Source organism: Trichophyton benhamiae (assembly GCF_000151125.1).
Source record: "Trichophyton benhamiae CBS 112371 chromosome Unknown contig01145.0, whole genome shotgun sequence".
NCBI lineage: Eukaryota > Fungi > Ascomycota > Eurotiomycetes > Onygenales > Arthrodermataceae > Trichophyton > Trichophyton benhamiae.
Genome location: NW_003315111.1, coordinates 403343 through 427633, shown reverse-complemented (window position 1 = coordinate 427633; position 24291 = coordinate 403343). Strand labels below are relative to the sequence as shown.

The window sequence follows — 24291 nt, the reverse complement described above, 5'->3', positions numbered from 1 at the left end:
CAATATGTTCCTTCTATTATACACCGTAGCAGTAGCCCTAGGCGACCGGAATCCAACAGAATAGCTCCATGTGTTCCAATATAAAGCGCGATGAAGATGGAAAACAGAAAGAAAGAGTATCATGGGGTATACTCTGCTATAGAGGCAAGGTCCGACATCAAATTCTTTCGGACTCGAAGCTCCTCCTCATGGGGCTGGTTCCGATAGTATTGCTTCACTATTTTGAGGACATTGCGGTAGCAGGAATAGCTAAGGGTTACAGTACCATTAGCTTAGATGAAATGGAACGTTCTGTCAGCGAAAGACACTTACAAGAGTAAACGGATAGGTGCGAACCCATTCCGTGTAGGGTCAGACCCGTACCCACTGATGATTTCGAGGGAAGGGTTTTCAAATATGTCGGTCATAAGAACATCACCCCATGTTGCAGCGGTGAAATCGATAATACCGCTGATATCTTTAGTCTCAGGGTCGATGATGATATGGGAAGGCTGACTGATATTATACAAAATCAATCGTGGTTCCGTAACATCATCAAACACCGCAGACAAACGACTTGCTTGATGACGAATCTCAAAATACGGTAATGAAATGAGCATATTTTCAGCATTCCATAAAAGTGATTCAAGGAGGTTAAGAAACGCTTGTTTCCAAGTCCGTTCTCCTCTTCCCATGCATATATCATAGACTGGACCGAATTTCGTAGCGGTATGTTGCCCAATTCGATCGACAGTAATACCGAGTTGCTTGTCAATTCGTTTCAGCTCCTCCGACGTCAACTTCTCTTTGATTACCGAAAGAGGCGTGCCGGGACACTTGTAACGTAGAAGACATGCTACTTCTGGAGATGACGGAACTACCTCACATCGAATAAGCTTTGGGATGCACCATATCCTGCTCGGTTCAAGTAACAACAAGACGTGAGCCTCGACTTCGAGAGCATGCCGTTCATGGTATAGGACAGTTTCTGGTTGGCGTGTCGATGTTTTCAATGCGAGCTCAGTTCCTCCAGACATATGTAGGAGATAGTGTGGATGCGGATCTTCGTCATAGGTTTGTATGTCCAAAACTTTCTGGTTGGGGAAAAGGGGTTGAATAAACCCATCGATAGAAGGAGTATTTTTATTATTGCGAGGCACCTTCTCAGGAAAACCAACCGAGACCATCGTTGTAGTAGAAATATGCATAACATAAGGGTATGGTGGAGTACTACATTGCCGTTGCATATTTAACGAGTTATGATGACCACGTCGGGAATCCTGGCCAGTGCATGGAGAGACACGACTCTTAGGGGTGAAGCCGAAGGCAGTCATTGTGTGTATATAAGAAACTGTATATATATGTTTTGGTTCCTCACTGAAGTCGAAAAAGTGCAACCCTTCATCATGGTCTAGCAATTTGCTGCAGCCTTCCCTACCTATATAAAATGGGCCTTTGAGACGCTAAGAGGTACTGCCATGAAAAACAGATAGAGCACGGTAGCCAGATTTAACGTTAAGGGAGTCGCTTGTGTCAAATTCAAGCGCCACAAGTCTGGTAAATTATGCTTTTGATCATCGGACTAATGCCCCAAGCATCCACAGGGTTCGATATATGGATTGTTGGTAGGGGTATATTCCAGGCCACCCTCCCATTGCGTCTTTGGTCGTATACTGGTAAGCAGCTGCGCCAGTGAAAAGGATGAGCGGGAAAAAAAAAAAAGTCGACATTGTGCAGCCTGGTAGATACCAAGTTCACCCAGCCAGCGTTCCCGGCCGAACGAACGGAAGCCACTTGGCCAGCCTGCTGAGTATTCAAATGATGATAGATTCGTGTTTGTATCTTGCCGGGGTCACACCCTGGGGGAACGCCGCAGGAACGGGCTTGGGCGGGAAGTGTCCTTGACCTCCATGGTATCCGCACACTCGAGGATGTGCCGTTGGAAGGTTGGAGTACGCCTGTCGAAAGTAACCTCGCCAGATTTTGCTGTGTTCAGTAATAATGCTCGATGCATGTTTAGAGGTGAAACGGGGACGCTGTCGATTATGCGCCGCGTCGCACCAATGAGAGCCGCGCATTTGGCGAGATTTCAGATTCGGAAATCCTTAAAACTCAAATGCAAAGCAGGGTGGATCGCATCCATCCATCCCGAGCTTGCTTTCCTTCGTCTCCTTTTTTGCTTCTTTCTTCCCTTCGTCATCATGGCTCAGCTTCGACCATCGTCGGTCGATTCTTGGCGCGGAAGGGAGCCAATCGCCTAGTTATCTAGTTATCAAACCCCCAAAAGTGCGTCTCGCTGCCAGCTTCACCCGCAAAAGGGGTTGGTTGCAAAGCGAGAGCCTGCGGACAATGCGAAGCGAATAATTAACGTCAGATCTCGTGTTTACACTGTAGTCGGATGGGAAGACTTGGTCAAGCAGGGTCGGCTCGAGAACGCCCGAGATTACCGAGCATTTTTTCGTTTCTCTTATTTTGCGCCAGTTCATAATAATATAAACCGGGTCATGTATGTTGTCCACATCATGATCATGCTATGTATTAAGAGAGCCCCCCAAGGCGTTTTCAATTGGCGGTCCATGCGTTCTCCCTGGTCCTAGTGCAACATCTCTGGCGTTCCAGCTTGGGTTCGACAGGCGAGTCACGGATGGCAAGCGGTGACGGGGTCTTCCAACCGTAGGTGATCATTTGGCGAAGGACAAAATGATGCCAGGGTTATCTTTTTTATCTTTTGTTCGTGTATTTTATTTTTCAACCCCTTTTTTTGAAAAACGCCCACTTCGCCCGGTTAAGCATCCTTTTGCTCTTTTTGCACTTTCTCGGCTCCTCCTCCTGGTTCCTTCTCCGGGTTTACTTCCGGCCGTGGCGTGGGAGAATATATTTCAGAGAGGTTATAACGCTTTAATTCGTCATAATCACCCTCAACCACACTCATGCCACACATAGTCTGGCGTAATTATGGTCAGCCATTTCCGCGGAGGTACACTGACACAAGACTCATGTTTAGGTAGGATGCGCCTACCTGGATAACATCGACAAGAATTAACAAGTCATAGTTCTTCAAGTCCACTGAATGTTTACCCCCAACAATACTAGCAATGAGTTTGATGACCGAGTCCCTCTGGCAATCCGTGTTGTTTCTAATGGTTGGTCGAATAGCGTACTACATAGCGCGCCACCAGTTAGTAATAATGTCCGGAACTTGCTTGCCAAACCAGAGAAAGTATATACCTTTCTGGGAGGGCCGCCAGAATGGAAATGCGGCCTCAGTACATCACGAGCCAGCTCCTCCAACCCGCCGCCGAGAATCTTCTTCATTGATGTAATTGGGGTTAATCGTTTAACCCAACGGCTTCTCTTCTGTTCGGGATGTGTCCGGGCATCAATGCATAGGCGATGCACAATATCTACCGGATTCAATGTACCGCTGGTTTTCACGAATATAACTGCCATGCTCTTAGGTCAGGGATTCAGCGCAATGCAAAAATAATTCGTACTCTAGACAGCTTACGACACGGGACGTCCAGGTTTATGAGCTGAAACGGTGCTTTCGATCGCTTAGGCTGCATCTGCTCCACCTCCCGCTTTATCTGTTCCTCGATATCGACATCTTCGTTCTCATTTTCATCGCCTGTGCCGTCATCCTTTTGATCCACGACAGCTCCTGGTACTTCCTATGGTTTTTTATCAGTCCAATTGCTAAGAGAATAGCTAGGTGATCGAGGCATAGAGGGATGGCTAACAGACCTGTGAAAGGAGATCTAGGATCTCAGCGGAGCATTTTCCCTCCCGACCTCTATCACAGCTAACAAATATTCCAGAATCACCGCTCGCTAGCTTTCCTTTCGAATTAATTTTTCGCTTGTCATGGCCTTTCCACTGGCCCTAAGACGCGTGTCAACACAGTATTCAATTAGCTCCCTAGCTATAAAATCCAAGGATGACCCTCGCCAGGTTTAGTACTAATTGGGCTTTTGACCCGGTAAGAACCTACTTTTTGTCTCTTCTTTTCACGAGCGCTGGGATCGCCTGCTTTTCTTTTACCTCCAGTGTCGGCCATGACTGTGGCTGGCCGCTGTTATCGCTGACTGAGGTGGGAGTTGTAACCAAAATGTTATTATGAAAGGTTTACCAAAAGGAAGTCCTTGCTTACATAACTAATAAATTTTGAGACGGGCTGATAAGATAAGATTCGGAGAGGATAATATTTTTACCGACATGGCTGTGACGTCATAGGTTGCTCAGAGCTGATATGGAAAGCAAGTAGGACGCAATTGCCAGGGAAGAAGACTTGCTGCAAGATATTTTCCTTGATAAAATATATAAGCTGAAGGTCTGTCTTTTAATATAACTATGCTGCTACTCCTGTAACATTCTGAATCAAGTATATTTCATTTAGCCAGTATATTTGACAATCATGGCTTCAGATATCGTCACCAGAGAGCTTGAAGAGCCCATCGATGTAGCGGAGTATCTCTTCCAGCGACTGCGTCAGATGGGAATTAAATCCATCCATGGGGTCCCCGGTAAGCTAATATTTATTGAGACCTCCTAAGTGCTGAATCTCTCGTGTCTCAGGCTCTAATTGGCATGAGCGTTTAGGAGATTACAACTTAGGAGCTTTAGACTACATTCCGAAATGCGACTTGCATTGGGTAGGGAATTGTAATGAATTGAATGCCGGTACGGTCGATAAGTTTTGTTAGTTGTCTTTGGATATAATGCTAAGAGCAGAATAGGATATGCTGCCGATGGCTATGCACGCATCAATGGGATCTCGGCATTGTTTACAACATTTGGAGTGGGAGAACTCTCGGCTCTCAATGCCATTGCTGGGGCATATTCTGAATATGTCCCCATAGTGCATATTGTTGGCCAACCGAGCACAGCCTCACAAAGAGATGGAATGCTTCTTCATCATACCTTGGGAAATGGTGATTTTAATGTCTTTGCCAATATGAGTGCCGGAATTTCCTGCTCAGTGGCAAAGCTGAATGATCCCCGTGATGCTGCCGCATACATTGATAGTACCCTAAAGGAATGCTGGGTCCGCAGCCGACCAGTGTACATTACTCTGCCTGTTGATATGGTCAAGCAGAAGATCGAGGGCAAACGCTTGAAAACTCCAATAGATCTGCGACTTCCAGATAACGACCAGGAAAAGGAAGACTACGTGGTTGATACTGTACTGAAATACCTGCATGCTGCAAAACGGCCAGCTATCATTGTTGATGCATGTGCCATTCGTCACAAGGTTTTAGACGAAATCCACGACCTGGTATCAAAATCAGGCCTTCCCACGTTTGTTGCTCCCATGGGTAAAGGGGCAGTTGATGAAACTCTTCCCAATTATGGCGGAGTTTATGCCGGAGATGGCTCCACTGCTCAAGTTCGGGAGCATATCGAAGCTTCTGACTTGATTTTGAGCATCGGAGGAATCAAGTCAGATTTTAATACCACAGGGTTCACCTACAGAGTCAGTCGTCTAAACACCATTGACTTCCACAGTAACTACATTGTTGTTCGGTACTCGGAGTACCCCGGTGTCCGGATGAAGGGAGTCCTCCGTAAAGTCATCAATCGCATGGGTAAACTGAATATTACTGCTCCTCCAAAGCAGGAGAATGTGCCAGAAGAGAGCCCTCAATTTCCAGCCCCAACTATTACTCACTCCTGGCTATGGCCAAATGTGGGTAATTGGCTGCAAGAGAATGACATTGTCATTACAGAAACAGGAACCTCAAGCTTTGGCATCTGGGGTACAAGATTCCCTAAGGGAGTAGCCGCCATAAGTCAAGTTCTCTGGGGCAGCATAGGCTATTCCCTCGGAGCCTGCCAGGGAGCCGCTCTCGCAACCAAGGAGAAGACACCACGCCGTACTATCTTATTCATTGGAGACGGTAGCTTTCAGCTTACTGTTCAAGAGATAAGCACAATGATCAGAAATGGATTAACTCCAATAATGTAACCCCCCCAAACGAATACCGTGTCCTTCTTTCTTTCTTTACTCAGAGGACTCAGCTGACGGTGGTCCCAGATTCGTTATTTGTAATAATGGGTATACCGTGGAACGGTACATCCATGGATGGAAAGCGACTTATAATGATATTCAAGAGTGGAAATTTGGAGAATTCCCGTCTGCATTTGGAGCCCAGCCTGACAAATTTGCAACATATCAAATTCGAGAGAGGCAGGAACTCCTTGACTTGTTCTCCAACAAGGAGTTTTGCTCTGCAAAGCGTCTCCAAGTAAATCCTCCTTATGTGCTCAATTCTAGATTAGAATATTGGAAATTGCTAACATGTCTATCTCTTTTCATCTAGATCGTGGAACTCCACACTCCGCAAGAGGATGCGCCAACCACGTTAAGAATGACGGCCGAAATGGCGGCAAAGAGAAACGAGTGATTGGGGGTTCAATTCGGCTAGGCAGTCGTATGCTCATCCTGGGGCCTTAGCATCATTACCGTTGTCGTCAAGGGAAGATTCGAGACTGGTAGTTTTTTGTAATTTTTAATATATTAGTTGCCTGAAAACTACAAACACAAAATGATAATAACCAATCCCAGAGTATGAAGCCGAAGACGACGTTCATCAAATCCAAGAAACAGAAAATCATCGAGAATGGTCGGGACAAGAAGTGGTCATGATTAACTCAGTTGACTAACATTGTACAGTGGCCTTTCAATGATAATTTGAATGGTATCAAAAGGATAGATAAACTAAAGGAGGCCTTTGAGTATCATCCCGTCTATTAAACAGAATAATGAATGGGCAGAGAAACAAACTGGATGCCAAAAATTAAGGGGTAGGTGTAAATCGAAGGATACCGCCATGCGATCAACCGGCCAGGTATAGTAAGAATCATTCAATAAACGCATCAACACACGTGAAAGCACGATAACACACGGGGTAGGGAAAACATGAGCTATAGCATGTACTAGTAATCAAAACACCACGGCCAGCAACCCCAAGACCAGCAAAGACAGAAATAAATGTCATAATTGGCATAGAAACGCCAGAATCGGTTATTCCGGATGTCACCTGAGCAATGCGAAAGATGCAAAAAGGAGATAGAAAATGGAGTCAGGAAGAATACAGAGAGAAGAAGGTAAGTGGTCAACATATATGAGTGGGGGAGAGAACCATTTTAACACCCACAATCAATAAGATTGCAAGGGCAAGTTTGGACTCAAGAAATGAACGAAGGAAAAAGGTAATGGGGAAAGGTGTTAGTTACTGTGGCTTTTCGGATCCCATCATAGACCCTGTGGTTCCGGAGGAAATTCCCAATTTATTGCACTGTCAATTAACGTCAGGGTATAATCTCACCAGAGCCTCACGCACTTCCTTTCAAGGGCTGGCTCCCTATTGGCTCAGAGGCAACGCCATTGGTCTCATTAGCACTCCCATTCATGCCAACATGGCCGTTCGATCCATCCGTTGGTTTTGGTTTCACGACCCCGACCCCTTTGCTGTTAGGAGTGGTAGTCAGGGCTGAATCTTCAGTCGCTCCCTCAGGCCCAAACGTTCCAGTTGGAGCGCCGGTGCTCTTCTTAATCTTCTTCTTGCTGGGCTCGAGAACCATGCCTTTGGTGGTGATAGAGGTAGAAGGGGGTGCCGGGCGCTTCTGAGGGCTGGATCCGATACCTAATGAGGGCTGTGGTGGAATCTTTCCAGATGCGGGAACACGAGGCCGTCCTGCCATCGGTCGTTGTTTGGGTGGTAGCTCATAGTCTTCAACCAAGGGCTCATCTTTATTAGCATGGAGTTTAGCCAAGAAGAAATTCCGCGCAAGACCAATTTGCGATGGGATGGACTCCAGAGTAATTTTAGGGTATTGCGGTGGGGTAGGGAATAAGTCAGATGCGGATTGAGCAGAGCTATTGAGTTCAAAATTAGCAGTTGTCAAATATATTTGATGAAGGAGTAGCTTACTTTGCATTCTGAGCCTGATGAGCGTTGAACATCCTGTTCTGAAGGAGATGTAGAGGAACGCTAAGGCTTGCAAGACCAAATTCCTTGTCCAAGCCAAGCTCCTTGAATCCAAAGAAATCTTCGTCGATGTCATCAGCAAAGTCACCCCCAACAAATTGTTCGCTTCCATCGTTGAAAGCTCCAGACCCGTCACCGCTAGTGTCAGCGAATGCAGGGCGCAATAATTCCGTAAGATGGTTCTTTAATCTTTCGTGGATAACAGCAAGTTTAGCGCCATGGCGGTCTATATCGTCCTTTACATAGGTCTCTAATGTGTCCACGTCTGTGCCAACTGCCTGCAATGTATGCAAAATCATCTCCTCGGAGGTATATGGCAGCTTCCATTCTGATGTTCCAGTCGGATCTGACGAGTTGTCCGATACAGGGACTTTCGGAGCTTCCATATAAGATTTAAGGGTTTGTCCGATCTTGGTGAAGAAGTCCGATGCAACGTCCGTAATAACGTCCAAAGCGGAGGGTTGGTACTCTTCAAAACCAGTGTGATAGAGAATCTTGCCAATAGATCGCTGAAGTGCAGCTCTGCAGACCCAAGGGTTGATTACCGGACCCTCGCCATTCATGACATGAGGTGCGATATCTTGTTCAACGAGCCGTTCAGGTTGGTACTTTTGGAATTGGTTTTGGTACATCTAGATGGCCAGGTTAGAATTGTCATAAATCTGAGTATAGAGTTAAATGAGTGTAAGCCTCACCTGAGATTGTTGTTGCATTTGCTTAACAATACTGATTTTTGAGCAAGCTTTTCTAGTCTCTTGCATTTGCCTCACGTTCGCATCCAACTTTTTCGAAAATTTGCTCACAGGAGCAGTAAATAAACCACTAGGAAGGACTCGAAGGAACTCTTCCGAGTGCTCTACGACATTCCCTTCAGCATCTTCGGTCCAGTGGAGGTGCTCAGGAAGATCAGGAATAGCCGACATCACATCATAATAATCGGGAAGCATTTTATCTTCTTCTTCTTCAATCCCTTCAGCAAGAGTCTCTCCACTAGGCTCGGCTTTCTCTTGTGAGGGAGCAGCCTCAGGCTTATCTGTTTCACCTGGTGTGGCTCTGCGATTTCGAATCCATCTTCTCATACCAGGCTTTGTTCTGAGAAGGGCTTGCTCCTCTGGATTGATTTTATCCCCTTTAAAGAGTCTATGTCTTTCAGCAGCGACAAGAGCACGATCCTTCTTTGTCACTAATTTCCAGACCTTGAACTCGGGATCTTCAAACTCGGAACCTAGGCCTAACAGAGCAGCACATTGGCCTGCAGGAGGTGGTCCAATGCAATCTATGTCCATGCTATCACCCTGGGTTGCGTGAAGGCCGCTATTATTTAGGGTCAAAGGTGTAAGAGTACCTGGGGGTGGTGTTGAGGAATCGTTTTGGCTCCCTTCTAAGAAAGAGTCCTGTCGAGCAATTGGGGGTTCCTGAGCTTGAGGTCGAGAATCAGTTACTGATGTAGTCTCTGACTTAGTTTCAGGCGCAGTCCGTGTGGTTGATGTGCCCTTCTTCGATTTCTTCCCCGGAGCCTTCCGCCCTCGGGAGGACATGATGGGTTCATCGTCACTCTCTTCCGCACCATCAAGGTCAGCAAGTTGAAGCCTTCGTTCCTCTGCCTCAACCTCTGCCCGGTCTCTAATAACGATATCTGGAATGAGTGGCACAAGCTTTTCCGTTTCCTTCCTCATGTAGAGGGCATGCTTGCGCAGGAAATGTTCAGGATTGGCATTGTATTTCAAGCAGTTTGCCCAGATGAGATTAAGATCATCAACAAACTCTTGTTTCGATTTGTATTGGATGGCCTTCAGCTTCTTAGTCATGGTTCCCAAATCCATAGGTCGTTTGATAACTATACAAGAATATTAATAAATTACCCTAAATCCAAGAAGGGTAAATTAAACTTACTGTTAACATAATCCGGTGCATCTCGTCGATTGACCTTTGTCAAAAATGCACTGGAATGCTCTGTTTGAGCTTTGAGTTCACTCAGAACTTTCTCCAGGGCTTCATAGAGTTCTTCTTGTCCGATCTTCTCTTCGCTGGCCCATTTACTTCTGTTCTTCCGAACCTCACTCATCAAGCTTCTCAGTTCAGCATCAGAAGCTTGTACTTCATGGCGTTTCATGTCAATTCGCGCAATAAGGTTCTTCAGCGTTAGACTCGATGCGCCGAGATTAGCGCTGCTGAGCGTTCCATGTCCAGGGCCTTGAGCAGCAGTGGAATCGTTATTGGCATTATTTTGGCTGGACATCTCAGCCTCAACTTGTCTTTCAGACTCCTCCAGGCGTTGCTGGTCTAGCATCGCATCACGGTCATTCTCTAGGGTGTAGAATATGGTATGGAAGCTCTGACGGGCAGCCTCCTCGGTGGCCTTTTTGTCTTGTTCCAATCGTTTTCGGATATCCTCCGCTGACTCCTTTTTCGTGTCTTTGGGGTTTTCCGGGGCAGAACCAGGCTGTGAGGATAGCCTTGGTGGTGATTGAGTCGCGTGCTTTGGTTCAGGGGGGGTGGGCGCGCTTTTGGATTTTGGGGGTGACGGCCCTTGGCCGCCAGAGTCACTACCACCCTCATCATCATATTCATCATAATCATCTTCGTCCAAATTCCTCGCCGGCTTCCGAGGCGCAATTTGGGGTGCTGGTTGCGCGGATTCAGATCCCGCCTCCGCTGCGTTGGTATCACGAGACTCCGCGCTCGGCAAACTGGAGTCTGATATCTTCGGTTTGCCGCTAAAAAGATAATTTATTTTGGCCTCGCTTTCCTGGTAGCTGTTTCTAAATGCGACTATGCGAGGGTCTTCTTCGGGCGCAGGGTCAATTTCTGATATCGACATGCCGCTCGGCATGGACTCCAAGGTGGCACGGGACCGCAGCTGAGGCGTACGCGGGCGGGAAGGGGTTCTGGAGAGACCATTGACGGAGGAATGCGTGTCAAATAAATCGTCGGGCGGCCTGAGATGTCCTGGAGGAAGCCAGGTGTGGTGGTGATTCAGCGACATGGCCGCGCCAAACCCGCTATATCGGGCGGGCGAGAGGGTTCGGCCCTCCACGCTTTGAAGCCAGTTTCAGCAAGCAACAACAAGGCGTTGGGACGCGGAAAAAAAGCATGTAAGATGGCTGTCTGGCGGCGACAGCAGCTCCAGCAACAAGCTGGATGACAAAATAGATGAATGTGGTGAGATATTGATGGCCCCAAGGGAGCTCTTTTTGGTGGTGATTTTTGCGGAGGTGCCCATGATGGAGGCTGCCCAGACTTTGTAGAAGTCAGCCAGTCACGTGAGTCGGTCCGGGCATCGTTCGAGCGGACAGACGAGAGCCCCTTGAGAAGGGAGGGAAGATGGAGGAAGCGAAAGGGGTGGGAAAGAGCATAGGACAGCAGAATAGAAGGTATTGCTTAGGATGCACTACTGCCTTGATGGTGTCGGGGTCCGTCTACAAGTGATGTGTGCAAGCCTACAAAGTCTTTCACGTACATTTGCCGGGCGAGAAGCCTGATGCTTGATATGGCCACGGTATGGCCCCAGAAATGGTGCTATTCCGGTGTTCTTCGAATGCTCTTGAATTAAGCCCTTTCCCTCTTATCTTAGCTGTCAAAAACGAGTCTTTTCTACTTGCAGCACAGCCGTCGCTGGCATCGACAATCTTTTTTGAGCCGCGAACTTGATGTGCCCAGGGATATCACGTGGATTACTTAATCATGTCATGTCATTACGTAATCAATCCTGTTCTCCATTGCCAAAACAGTCGAAAGCGGCAGCAAAAAGACGACAGGCTGTAGCTGCGATAAAGACACTACCTACGGACGAGCAGCTCATGTCGGCTTGCGACATTCCGCAGAAGATTGACAAAGCTGTCTTCCCTTTAAATGACTGATATCGGGCATTGCTCTTGGACCGAGAAGAAGAACACACCCTTCGGAACTGGCAGCTAACTATCCTAGGCATCCGAGCAGCCTAGAGCCAAAGAATAGCAATCAACTCCTTTACTCCTACACAATGACAATGCTCCGAATAAGATACCCGTTTGCTGGTAGGTTTGCGATTCTACCTTGGCTGCTGCTTTTTTTTTTTTCTCAGTTTTGTGATAATTGCGGTCATAGTTGTTGACCTGTTTTAACTACAGGAGCGTTTGCTGGCATCTTCCTACTATCCGCCTACGTAGGCCTTCTACCTCATAGCAACACCCCGAAAGAAGGAGAAGCTCCGGCCCCATCACCCTTGCAAATCAACGATAAGGTGCTACACCTAATAACGTTTTTCCTCCTCTCTCTCGCATTTTACTGGATCATAGACACTACCCGCCGAAGAACGCTACATTTGACACTTATCGTCTGCACGCTGGTACTCGGAATAGGTTCCGAGATAGTGCAATCCCTCGTGCCTAATGGTCGTTCCTTCGATCCCTTTGATATCCTGGCGAATGTTGTCGGGAGTCTTGGTGCCATAGGGCTATGTACCTGGTACCACAAGAGGATGCTTGAACGGAGGAGAAAGGCACGATTTGGTGGACTGGTGGGGAACACAGAGGAGGATGTCGAACTTGGCTTAGCCAATGGCACTTCGGAGCAAGAAACGGGCGTTACGAACGCCCAGTCTCTCGAAGAGGAAGTTGATAACTGGGATGAGAATGCGGAAGATAACTGGGATGCTGCAGATGACGTTGAAGATTCTGGAGTCGTTGCTGCGTCTGGTGATGATTCCACTGGGGATCTCGGTGGGAAAACCTCGACTAACGGGGCGGGAAAGCCGGCAGAGAGTGATCACAAGAATTGATTCTCCCGTTAACCCACTTTCCGCGCCTTACTCGAAAGCCAACCAACCTCCTTTCATGCTATGGCTATGTTATATGACTTTCTGTTGATATTTATGGACCTCGTTCGGATGGGACTAGGATTTGTGTTTCTTTTTTCTTTCTCTCTTTTGGAGCCGGTGTACCAAAGCAAGCGACGTCTTTGTTACCGTTTCATGTTTTATCCTTGCCTGTACTCTTACTCTTAATGTGTGACATTACTTACTGATCGGACTTAATAATGGAATAAAAATAACTTCAACTCAGCCCTATGGAATAAGCACGTCGATAACTAATGCCGATCAGATGTTTTGCAGCTGCCCAGAACGCAGCTACTAGTTTACTCAGGCCGTTTTTGAAAGACGCCACAGAAAACTGATTAGTTACTTGTTGATAGCTTGTTTAAAAAGAAAGTGTACTTAGTGCTTGATTGTTGAAGTTTGTACAACCAAAAGGCCTTTTGGAGCAAGCATATAAATCATATCCAGTCAAAAGAAGTAAAAAAAAAAAAAAAAAAAAAAAAAAAAAAAAAAAACCGATTGAGGGTATTGTTTTCCTCCATACATGCACCAAGGAATTCTATTTACTTATGCAACATGACCATCGTAAAACACACAGAACAGGTTTGAAACGGAGGGAGAAAGAGGTAGGAGAAGGTATAATAAAATCGTGAGGAGGAAGAAACAGTCTGCACAGTCTGCATAAGAGACAGCAAGGCGGTATTTATTTAAGAAAGAAAAGCCGTTTAAAGCCCCCAATAGAGAAAACAGTCGGAGTCATGGTATATGAAGACAGAAAATGTAGCTTCGTAACGTGCAAAAGTTCTTCGTGAGAGGGATGTAAGTGGAAAGGGAGGTCAGTTTATACCTATGATGGGCCAAAGAGGGGATGCAAATCCATGATATCAGCTCTCATCTTCATCTTCAGCTTCGTCATTGTCATCTTCATCGTCGTCGTCATCGTCGTCGTCGTCGTCGTCCTCGGCTTTGTGATTGTCATTGTTTTCCTTGTCCCCCTTACTTCCTTTGTCCCTTCCCACATCTTTGGCTTCATTATTTTCACTTTCGGGGTCGTCAGGCTCAGCTGCAGAGCCAATATCTGCCGGACTCAGAGCAACCAGTTCAGGCTTGAACATTCCGTCGTCAGGTTTCGCTATTTTTTGCGGACGAGGCTCGATCGGAGCAGACTGGATTCCCAACTTGATCTGAGTTTGCTCCTTCAAGACATCATAGATGAATTGATACTGAAATGTATTGTAGACCATCAGCATCCGCTGCTCCCGCAGTCTATTGACAGTGTTGAAAACAGCGTCTGCAGACTTGTCATCTGCTTTCAAGAGTTGTCCGGACTTTAGCTGTCGAAGTAGGTGGTCGAGAGCAATGAATGTTCCGGTCCTTCCCACGCCAGCACTACAGTGCACGATTCGAGGATTGGAAAACGACTTTGCCTTCTCGGCTGTTGCTGTCATAAGGTTGAGGAGGGCATCCCTGTCAGGTCCCTCTGGAGTGCCATAATCAGACCATCCAGCAAAGAGGAAATGCCACACTGTTTTGGTATTCGATCCGACACGGAGCTCAAGTTCACTGACGTTTGAGCGTATTGATTCATCGTAAGTTGTATTCAACAGGGTAACTGAACCAGAAAAATGAGCACCCGGAGGTTCGGTGGTGCTGTGAGAGGAGAATTCAAAAGTAGGATTCTCCATATCCTGTGGGAAATACTGGGCGCATTTCTCCTTTCCAGACTCGACTGTTTGAGTTAGCATAACCAAAACAGCAACTTCACCGGCCTCGTGATATATCATGTTCCAGAAATCAGCAAGCCGATCTCGTTTTGGGCCCTATGACGCAGTGTTAAACCATGGATCGTGCAGGATAAGCTGCAATAAGCCGTATCTCTGGGTATACGCACCTGACTTGCAATATACTTGTACTCTCCATCTGTCTCGGGGTCCTTGAGTACTATGGGAGAAGCATTGATGAAGTCACACTCCCCAGCGGGGACCTTGAGATGGACCCTGCAGTTTTCCCAGGCTTGCACATCACCATAGCGATTTCGAGCCTTGACCTGCGGGCTTGTGTCAAGTGTCCATTTATGAGAAGGATCCTGGGACAGCGCACCGGCAGCTCTTCGATGCCGCTCCATCCACTCTAGCTCACTAAACTTGTCTCGAACATCTACGCGCCGTGAGCAAGAAGAAGAAGACGAAGAAGAAGAAAGAATAAATAAATAAATCTAAACTCACACTTCGCTGGCTGGTTGAGGTATGAAGGAACCGCTAGCTTGCCATGAGCCGGTTTACCGTCCGTATCAGACGCTTCCGAACACTGACCGGCCGACACTCGACTGTCCGTGGATCGACTTCGTTTGGACAGAGACGCCGACAGGTTAACCTCCGCCATCCTGACGGCCGCAGCTCTGCTCAGCGTCCGCGCCTGGCCAACAAAGTGACGCACCTTCGCAGCGGTGGCGTGGTTACGGGAGAAAAGAGCCCTGCGGGAGACGCTATGCAGGCTCGCGGTGTCCGAGCCAGGCGGCGCTGGAGAGACCGACGGCTTGTCTGCTGCAGCGGTGCCCGGGCTGATATCCAAACGGGATAAATCCGGGCAGCTTTGGGAGCCGTCCGGGCCAGATGAAGAGGCCAGGGTTTATGATGGAATGACGGAGACAAATGCCGTATTGGCGGGGGCGCAAACGACACCGGTCGTCTCTGACTATCTTTTTATCTTTTGTATTCCTTCAAGAGAGAGATGAAAGGGGAAAAAAAAAGGGGGGGTATCGTGGTGATTCCACCGTCTGTCTGTTGCAAGGCGGGAAAAGAGTGGAAGAAGCTGGAGGAAGAAAAGTCGGCTATTTAGAGGGGCAGAGGGCGAGGACAGCTCTTCTTCACGCGAGCAGTCATTGCCAGCCGGCCAGATTCACGAAGAAGCAGGCAGAGAAGCAAGAGAAGGGCAGAGTGAGCGAGTGAGTGAAGCGCGGGAAGAAAGGGGACGACGGCCAGGTCGACTTTCTTCCTCCTTGTGGGCGGATGGATATAACTAACTAGATAGTTACAGGCCCGACGCAGCGCTGCCAGGCGACGACAGCGATAAAAAAAAAACGAGACTGCGACGGACGCCGAGGCTTTTTTTTTTTTTTTTAACTAGACCAGCGTTCTTGCAGCGGGCGAGATTTCTGCAGGGAAGTTGGAGAACTAGTTAACTAGTTATTTTTGACCGGGGACGACCAGCTGGCTGGCGATGACAGAAAGGAGTGCCAGAAGGAGAGCAGCAACCAGTAGTTAAATAAACAGTGAATAATGGCTATGCGACATGCGGTTTGTTTCAGGGCAAAGACGTCGCGATGGTCAACGGGGCCTCGTTCTTCGCGCTGCTGCTTCTTTGACTTCGACTTCGACTTTTTGGCAAAGAAAAACAACAGCCAGAAGAGAGGGAAAAAGCAATATATATCTAGCTAACTAGCAAGCAGACAGCTAATTAAGTGAGTTAGTTAAGTTGTTCACATAATTAACTAACTAGTCAGTTAGCCTGCCATGATCGCTTGACGTGCGCCACCTTTCGAGCCACAGGGACACACTCGAGCTGTCTGGCGCTGGCAGGTTGGTGATCAGGAGGTCGATCTACGGAGTACAGGCCAACAGTATGGCCAGGATAGTTGGCTAAAAGAAGAGAAGATCATGGAATGATTGATTGTGATAACTATTCTACCTAGCTAACCTCCCAGAGGAGTCCTAGCAGCGCGCCGAGCAACCTCGAGCCGCCGCCTGGGGATCTTCCTCTGGGGACAGATGCTCCCACTCCCTCCAGCATCTTCGTCATAAGAAAAGAAAGAAAGAAAAAAAGGAAAATACTTCTCAGTCCTGGCCTTGGTCATGATGTTGGTGATTTTTTTTTTTTTTTTTTTTTGTTGGTGTTTTTTTTCTTTTGGCCCACTCGACGCACGCGTCTCTCTGAATAAGAATAAAAGGGAAAAGAGAGAGAGACAATGCTGATGCACACTTAAATGTACCACACTTTGAACCCGATGCGGTCGTTGTTTGGCATAGGTAGGAGTTGGGGGGTATCAGACTCACGGGGTCCTTGTCGGACCTGACCTTGCTTGACGCCTGGTCCAGACTGCGGTCCTGAGCTGGCTGGCACATCCTCGTGCGAACGGGCACGAGCCGAAGCAAGATGGGCGTAGTAGACCGCCGGGACTAGAAAAAAAGGTGGGAAAGATAATGTTAGCAAGAGTGTCCCGTGTTATTCGGTTCCATAGAGCCAACTTACATAAGGAGACAGAGGTTGTAGACCGCATGTACTGATAGCAGTGGTCGTAAATCATATTCTGGAGCTGATTCGGGTTGTGTCCAATGCCATCAACAAGAACGTGGTAGTGTACTGGGCGCGAGGTGCCCTGCAAAGCGATGTGGGAGTAAATGAGGAAATCCCAGTTGTATGGATCAGTAACATCCCGTTCAACCAAAGTGCCCGGGAGAGGGTTTCCGTTCTTGTCGGCAGCCATGCGGTCATTAGGCTCAGGGAACGCACGAACATGGTGACGCTTAGAGGCCACAACAATGGTCATCTTTCCGGGCCAGTCGCTGCCCATGATCTCACTGAAGATGTCCTTGATATGTGGTATCTCTTGCTGCAAACAGGCCTGGAACTGCCCGCTCGAAAGACCATCACGGAAGTAGTAAACCTTCTGCGGAACGCTGCCTTTGCCAACTGTCATAACCCATTCACGAATCAATGGAGACAAGATGGATTTAATATTAGCTTGGCTAATAAGTTCCACACGCTCTCCGTTGGTTTCGCATCCAGCAGTGTATCTGCCACCAAATGTATCCATGGAAACAGTCATCGCAGCCATAGATGGCGAGAAACTGCCCGGGGAAGAGTGGGAGACATCTGCCCCAATAATCATAGTAAATGGAGGAAGCCCACTGCACTGCTTTGAGACTGCTCTCGCGGTTGTCCCACCCAATTTGGCATTGATTTTCATCAGTACGTTTGATATGTACTGACCATTGCACTTAACCACCTGCTGGCCCTGTAAAACCTGCGATGGGACACCGAAGCGGCAATCACACGACTTTTTGATTCGCAGATAATGGAAGCTTTGTTTATCTGCCACAACAAAGATCATTAGTTCAGGGCGAAGGTTGAATTTGTTACCCGTAGCGTGGAATAATTCAAAGACTGCCTTAGCAGGGTCCGCAACAACTTCCATGATCAGGGGGCGGCGGCTCTCAACATCTCCGCCGTGGCCTTGATAAGCCCGAACAAGAGCATCACAAAATGCTTCAACCTGAGCCATATTAATTGGGTTGCGGCCCTTGAAGACACCAACACCCCAAGACTTGAGGGGTTTAGTATTCTTGGTATAGAATTTCTTTCCTCTTAGATCCCAGCGCCCATTTGTTCCTGGGTTAACTTTCTGGTTTCCACCAAACATGATTTCAGGGTTGGGCATAAGACGTGCTCTGGTCTTCATCATATTATCGCCGATTTTCATGCCGTAAGCATTAAGCATGGGGTCCGAGGGGTGCTGCAGATTCTTCTTTGATTCTTCAATTGCCTTGCGACGTTCTGCAGGCCGAGTAACTGCAAACTTAATCATTGATGATGTCTGCAAGTCATTGAGTTTAAAGGGGTATTTTTGCGACTTGTAGATCACCAGAACCTCCATCGGGTATACCACGTCCTTTTTAGTCATCTGGACCAACGGAAGCTCCCAGTATGTCAAAGTGACGTTGTATCGGTTCTTAAAATAGTCATAAACAGAGATTGAGTTGATTTTCCCAGTTGCTTGGTCCTTTATCTCAAGTTTATACTCCTTTGCATTGGCCAAGAGGAATTCTCTAATGGTCCATTCTTTGTCGGGGCATGGACATCCTGGATAGTTGGCTCTGACAACGAGTTTTCTCATTCTATCCAAGAGCTGAAACTTTCTGGAGCCCTTTCGGCCTCCGAAGTCATCTTTCTCGGGTTTGCAATTGTAGATAAGCTGCTGAGGGTCGCGAAGTTCAAGGACCTGGACAGCGGATACGAGCAATTGGTTACGTGACCAAAAGCACGCGTTTGAAACGTCCACATTGACAGCGAGAGACCCAGGCTATCGAGATATGGTAAGTAAATACTAGTCTAATCGTGATATTATGTGTTTTTTTTCTTACCTGAACAACCCGTATAGCTTGAAAGATTCCTTTATAGGCATGAACGCCACAACCAACAGACATCTGGGGGCTATTGTCAGAAAAGAATGAAGACTTGATAGCTATGAATCTCTGGCTGGGAGTTTCGCGCAGCAGATGATTGAAAAAGGCTATTGAGTCATGTTAGATAGTTCGGTTTACAACCTCTATTGAAAAAGACTTACTAAGACATTGAGTTGTCTCTTTGTCTTGACTAATGTCTCCGCGAATTGCCGATGCCAAAGTCTGCAATGAAATTGTCTTGGTGTATCTAACAACCAAGCGGAAAGCGTTCGAGTTCTTGGACGGGGGACGTCCCTGCTCTGCATCAAGATCGACAACAAAGTTGGCATCTTTGTCGAGCTTGGTCATAGACCTAGAAATGAGATTTTAGTGTGAGTATCCAGGTTAAGCGGGAGGATGGTTTAAAGCACTTACCAGGCAAGCTTGCTTCCATCAAAAATGAAATCACGAGAAAGTTTGCTCTTGCGAGTCTTTGAGTCCCAGACCTTTTGCATAACAACGCGCTTCTCAGCGCCGTTTCCAATCATTACCTGTGAACATGTAAGTATCAAGTGTGACAAACTGGGTAATCAAATATAACGGTTCAACTCACGTCATATTGGTAAACGTTCTTCTTTGGATACTCAAGGATGGGGTAAAAGTTTGCAGACAAGGCTATTTCTTTGCCGGTTGTATTGAACCCAGGACGCTGGGCCAGGGGCACGGGTTCAAAATACTGCTCAGCAGGTGTATCGTTAATATTGCAGTTTCGGAGGTAAATATCCGGCACCTTCGGCATGGGAGTAAAAGGCATGATGGGCAGGATTGTCAAGAAAAGCTGAGGGGTTTGTTGGATAGTGATAGAATAGAATGCTGGTGGGGGAATAGCCAAAGAGCTGCAATGGAACGATGCTTGAGAAATTAAGGAAGAAGAATTGAAAAGGACGAAGAAGGGGAAAATGAGCCTTTTTATGCAACTTGGGAGAAGGGGCGGTGAATATAGAAAGACAATGAATATATCCCGTCACTCGTTCGCTATGGAACCGCGCGGGTGAATGCATCAAGCAGTGACAACAAGTTTGGGCGAACATAGTGACCCGACGTGGCAATCCGATGCCGTGAATGCAAAATAATGCGTTCGTGGGATATTCAATGGAAATATTCAATGTCTTGCCGTATTCACCGACAAATCCAGTGATATAGCATGAGTGAAGGAATGGTAGTGAAGACATATTGAGCAGCAGAAATATCTGAGGGTCAAATTTTGGAACAAACATGCAACCACTCAGGAAATATCAAAGTGCAAGACGGCGAGGTATGCAGGGTATGTTATCACCATCAGGACATGTTAGGAGACAGTTACTTACCACATCATCCATAGAATACGGATTTACGTTGTCTCGAGCAGGGTCGCCATGCGGGATCATGGGAGCTGGAAAGTTGGGGTGAACAGGGTTTTGACCCTGGTTACCCCTAGCAGATGATGTCCCTCGGGGACTCATCATCCCTGGGGACATTGGAACGGATGAACGCCCACGGGGAGATCCAGGTGGCGGCTGACCCGGAGCCATACTTGCTGATTTTGAACTGATATCAAATGTCACAGGTCAGCTGCTGTTTCTCGACGACAAGCAGCGTCAAATCATTGAGATGAAGGGATATTCTAACAGAGAGGATTGTGGTGTATCTGCAAGTACCAAATGAGAAAGGATCTGTGACAGTTACGCGTCAGTTGGTTGGCGCGTCGAAAACAGAGAAGCAGATATCCCACGAGAAGAGAAGAAGAGATGGTGAAGAAAAAGTGGCAGCAGAAGAAGAGAGAACGAAGGATTTGCTTCAGAAGAGCGGCTGTGGTTGTTGTTGTTGTTGTTGTTGTGGTTGTTGTTGTGGTTGAGAACGAAGCTGTTGACGTTGAGGTTGTTGGTTGGAAGAAGGCGAGGAGGGGCAGGCTAGGTATTTATGTGTGGAAGGGGCTAACCAACCTCGCTAGGCAGAGCAACACAGGAGAAACTGAGGCCAGGCTAAGCTCCCAGCAGACTGTCCTCGCAGCCAGATTGTGAGCAGCTAGCAGTTGTTTTGCAGCAATATGCCGCCTGAACTGATACCAACGTGAGGACAGGCGAATGGGAGAACTGAGAGATATATGAAGGAGAAACCTGGTTACAGATATATGCAGAAGTTTCTGGGTTGTTGTATGCAAATAGGTACCTGTTGCTACCAGAAGTTTTCCCGGAAAGTTCCTATATTATGGAACTAGGGAAGAAGGGAAGGGTAAGTTGAAATCGGTCTTGCTTCAGGTCCGATGGTTCTTTTGAGGCTCGTTCTCAAATTGGGTTGCCATATATTGAAGAAGATTGATCTAAGCTTTCATCGCAAGGGTTATCTTGCCCTTACGGTAACATTCTTTTCTAATTTATGAAAGAACCGAATATAAAGCTATTCACAGAAATGCACCAGTGTGAAGGTAATTCAAGGGAAACAACTGTGACACGGAGGATGACGGACTGGATGCCTCTCTGCATGGAATACATTTACTATATAATAGTAAAACCAGGAAATCAAGACTTGTGACAGTTGGGGATATCAAATAATTGACCATACAGGGTATTCCAACTACAATGGGGTATTCTTCGGTATCTTTATGAGCATAATTACCCCCACACCTATCGTTTCATACCAGGAATGACGTACCACTGTTTCCAGTGCTGCATGAAAAGAAATCAGTCCCCAGGCTGTCAATCACAACAGTAGCGCCCAGTAACCACGAGTTCATGGCGAAAACCGTATGTGATTGTGGTGCGCCTGGGCATGCGGGAATATTGCACCAGTTCAAGGAGATAAGCATAGCATAGCATCGCGCAAGTGGATGCTATGTTTCCAGGGTGCCAGCACCCGGAGTGTCTAGCCGTGGCTGAGATGAAGATCCCAAACTGCATCGACGCGAACCTGTGTTGTGTTTTGGGTAGCCACAGTATAGCTGCTGAAAGAGCCGTTAGCCGACAGTTCTCAAGGAGCCAAAGTAGCGTCATTATATCGTGACCAATGGGGAGATTCGAGCATCTTCTTCACCTGGAAACCCGGTATCATGCATCACGACCATGTATCTCGCCGCTGCAAAGCTGTTGTTGACTCTCCTTTGCTTGACGTTGGAGAAAACCGCGTTTGTCTGCGGGCGAGGAAGAAAAGTGGGGCCGCGATCTCAGCTCAGCGTCTGGGCGAAAACGGGCATCAGTCATCAGTCCAACATTCGCTGTTTCCCTTTCCTCGCGTCTGGTCTCTCTCCCCGTTCCTTTCCCATAAGTTACTGATTCTCACTCACAGTAAATCAACCAAGTCATCCGAGAGTACAAGTATCTCCCTCCTCGATTAGCTCACTAGCGAGCCCGCTGACTGATCGACCCTAACCAACGGTAGTAGCTATGAGGGCACCTTGAAGGGTATCACCGATTGCAATATCATGCTTATTCACGCGGACAGCTAATGTTGTGAGAGCGACCCAGACTCTCACTGTAGCCTCCTTTCGAGATAATCCGACTCCCGGCTTGCCTATGCTTTTCCCAAAAGGCGTTGTCGTCCACTCCCGAAATAACTGTGAAACAGGGTAGAAAGTCATCCCACCTCGTAATATCCACCTCTACTCAATTAGAAGCCCAAGGGATTTCCCAATGGGTTCGCTGCGGCTCCTTGAGTTGAGCACTTGTTTTATGCATCCCGTTGAAATAAACACGCATGGAGTGGGACTGCTCCGCGGCTGAGTTCTCGTGCTTCGTCAAACTCTCGGGCGCGGCTATGTCACGTGCTCATGTGATTAGTCAACTCCCTACATGGGCTTAGACGTCGAGCTTTGTTTCTCGACAAATATCGCTACAGATGCCTAGTTTCACGGGTCAGGGACCATGTGTGAAATTGGAAAACAGTTTAACCAGCAAAGACGAGTAGGCGCTTCAGAGGATCGCTGTAGTTTTAGATGCTTGCACAGGAACCCCGGCAAAGGACCGACAATTACGAACTACCCCCCCTTCTATCTATCGTATTTTACCCGGAGCCGCTGCAGCGATATTCTCAATAGTCTCTGCCCCCTCTTATCACCAACAGTTATGGTAGGGTGTTGATTGACTATCGCTCTGGCGGGGGTAGTCAAAGGGCAAGGGCGGAGATGAAGTGGGGGAGGTGGTCTAAGAAAAGAAACGAGAGAATGCATCCCTGGGGAGGATAAACGCTTAACTACTTGATTTTAGTATCAGGACGATGTAAAAACATTGATAGGTAATTATAATACTCCCACTGGATCAAGCGATCACCGATATAGTCATAAACGGAACCTTCTATAGAACCTGAACAGAAAAGTTGTTTTCCTTCGGACTGCTCAATGTAAGACATAGCCATCCGAATAATAATAGCCTTGTTGAGTTGGGTTGAAAAGATGCCGAGGAAGTTACATTGCCTAGCTTGCATTCAATTGGGTCACAAAAATATGCATCGCAGTCGAGAATAGCCTTGATTTCTGTAAACCATGAATCGAGAAAGTAAGCATGGCTTTTATTACCATCAGATCCGTAATGTATGCCTAAAGGCACTATATAGTATTGTCGAAAAAGGTATAGACAAGACTTCCAGAGCCACCTGGTGCAGAGGACGGCTCGTCTGGGGCTGTCCATTTTATAGACATGTAGAAGGTCATAGTCTCATCCTGTTCCGGAGTTGACAAAGAGGAGCCGGCTGATGATGGCGAAGACGACGAGAACAAGCCAGCCAGCGTAGGCCGCGGTGATATTTGCGAAAGACCATGAGTGTCCCGATGAATCTGCGTTTAAAAACCTTGGGTTAACGCCTGTGCTAGCACCATGCTTGTGCACAAGAAGGGGACCATTCGTGCGTAACCATCTAATAAAGTGAGTGGCTGGTACTGGGACTGATTAGTTATGTAATTAGCTGTTACTTTTACTTCAAGGCAGTCACGGCATGGGGGTGCTCCTACCTAAAGGCTGCCTCTTGTGAAGATAGGACTAGGGACGTCCCAGACCAAATCCCCCTCAAGTTGTCTCTCATCTTGGATGAGTATACAGAAGCTCACCTACTGGAAAGAAAGCAGTATGTCGCCTTCCGAGCCAGTGGCTTGGATCTAGTTTGTGAGGACTATCTTACTGCCCCGGAGGATACCTCATCCTGCCCGTGGGAGGATCTTGATTGGACACCTTGTGGTGATGGGGAGGACCTGCAGCCTCTGTTCCCTAGGCATGTTTCAGTGTTGTTATATTTCTCTTTCACGGACACTCCCAAGCTTGCTTGGGCCCTCAACCTCTACTCGAAGGCTCCTAAGAACTCCGTCAAGATGGGGCCTTGCACGTTCACGGGAGTTTCGCCG

The 24291-nt window shown here is 47.4% G+C and overlaps 8 protein-coding genes across 8 annotated transcripts; 3 read left to right on the top strand and 5 right to left on the bottom strand.

The window, feature by feature from the left end:
- Window positions 1-119: 119 nt before the first annotated feature.
- ARB_05527 (uncharacterized protein) lies at window positions 120-1166 on the bottom strand (the record flags this gene model as incomplete). Its single annotated transcript, XM_003016084.1, has 2 exons — window positions 120-249; window positions 364-1166. The coding sequence occupies 2 exons, from the start codon at window positions 1164-1166 to the stop codon at window positions 120-122; spliced, it is 933 nt and encodes a 310-aa protein (XP_003016130.1).
- Window positions 1167-2764: 1598 nt separating this feature from the next.
- On the bottom strand, window positions 2765-4036 carry ARB_05526 (uncharacterized protein; the record flags this gene model as incomplete). Its single annotated transcript, XM_003016083.1, has 6 exons — window positions 2765-2923; window positions 2999-3139; window positions 3208-3383; window positions 3488-3650; window positions 3724-3861; window positions 3971-4036. The coding sequence occupies 6 exons, from the start codon at window positions 4034-4036 to the stop codon at window positions 2765-2767; spliced, it is 843 nt and encodes a 280-aa protein (XP_003016129.1).
- Window positions 4037-4393: 357 nt separating this feature from the next.
- On the top strand, window positions 4394-6299 carry ARB_05525 (pyruvate decarboxylase, putative; the record flags this gene model as incomplete). The annotated part of the gene is made up of 3 exons (XM_003016082.1): window positions 4394-4502; window positions 4683-5940; window positions 6014-6299. The coding sequence occupies 3 exons, from the start codon at window positions 4394-4396 to the stop codon at window positions 6297-6299; spliced, it is 1653 nt and encodes a 550-aa protein (XP_003016128.1).
- A 1015-nt stretch (window positions 6300-7314) lies between these two features.
- On the bottom strand, window positions 7315-10956 carry ARB_05524 (uncharacterized protein; the record flags this gene model as incomplete). The annotated part of the gene is made up of 4 exons (XM_003016081.1): window positions 7315-7858; window positions 7914-8602; window positions 8666-9807; window positions 9864-10956. 4 exons carry the CDS (start codon window positions 10954-10956, stop codon window positions 7315-7317), a joined length of 3468 nt encoding a protein of 1155 aa, XP_003016127.1.
- Window positions 10957-11958: 1002 nt separating this feature from the next.
- On the top strand, window positions 11959-12729 carry ARB_05523 (uncharacterized protein; the record flags this gene model as incomplete). The annotated part of the gene is made up of 2 exons (XM_003016080.1): window positions 11959-11986; window positions 12080-12729. 2 exons carry the CDS (start codon window positions 11959-11961, stop codon window positions 12727-12729), a joined length of 678 nt encoding a protein of 225 aa, XP_003016126.1.
- A 920-nt stretch (window positions 12730-13649) lies between these two features.
- On the bottom strand, window positions 13650-14890 carry ARB_05522 (uncharacterized protein; the record flags this gene model as incomplete). The annotated part of the gene is made up of 2 exons (XM_003016079.1): window positions 13650-14585; window positions 14657-14890. 2 exons carry the CDS (start codon window positions 14888-14890, stop codon window positions 13650-13652), a joined length of 1170 nt encoding a protein of 389 aa, XP_003016125.1.
- Window positions 14891-16743: 1853 nt separating this feature from the next.
- ARB_05521 (uncharacterized protein) lies at window positions 16744-20203 on the bottom strand (the record flags this gene model as incomplete). Its single annotated transcript, XM_003016078.1, has 7 exons — window positions 16744-16940; window positions 17014-18763; window positions 18906-19054; window positions 19109-19299; window positions 19362-19477; window positions 19540-19891; window positions 20016-20203. The coding sequence occupies 7 exons, from the start codon at window positions 20201-20203 to the stop codon at window positions 16744-16746; spliced, it is 2943 nt and encodes a 980-aa protein (XP_003016124.1).
- Window positions 20204-20713: 510 nt separating this feature from the next.
- ARB_05520 (uncharacterized protein) lies at window positions 20714-20986 on the top strand (the record flags this gene model as incomplete). The annotated part of the gene is made up of 1 exon (XM_003016077.1): window positions 20714-20986. The coding sequence occupies one exon, from the start codon at window positions 20714-20716 to the stop codon at window positions 20984-20986; it is 273 nt and encodes a 90-aa protein (XP_003016123.1).
- Window positions 20987-24291: the final 3305 nt, after the last annotated feature.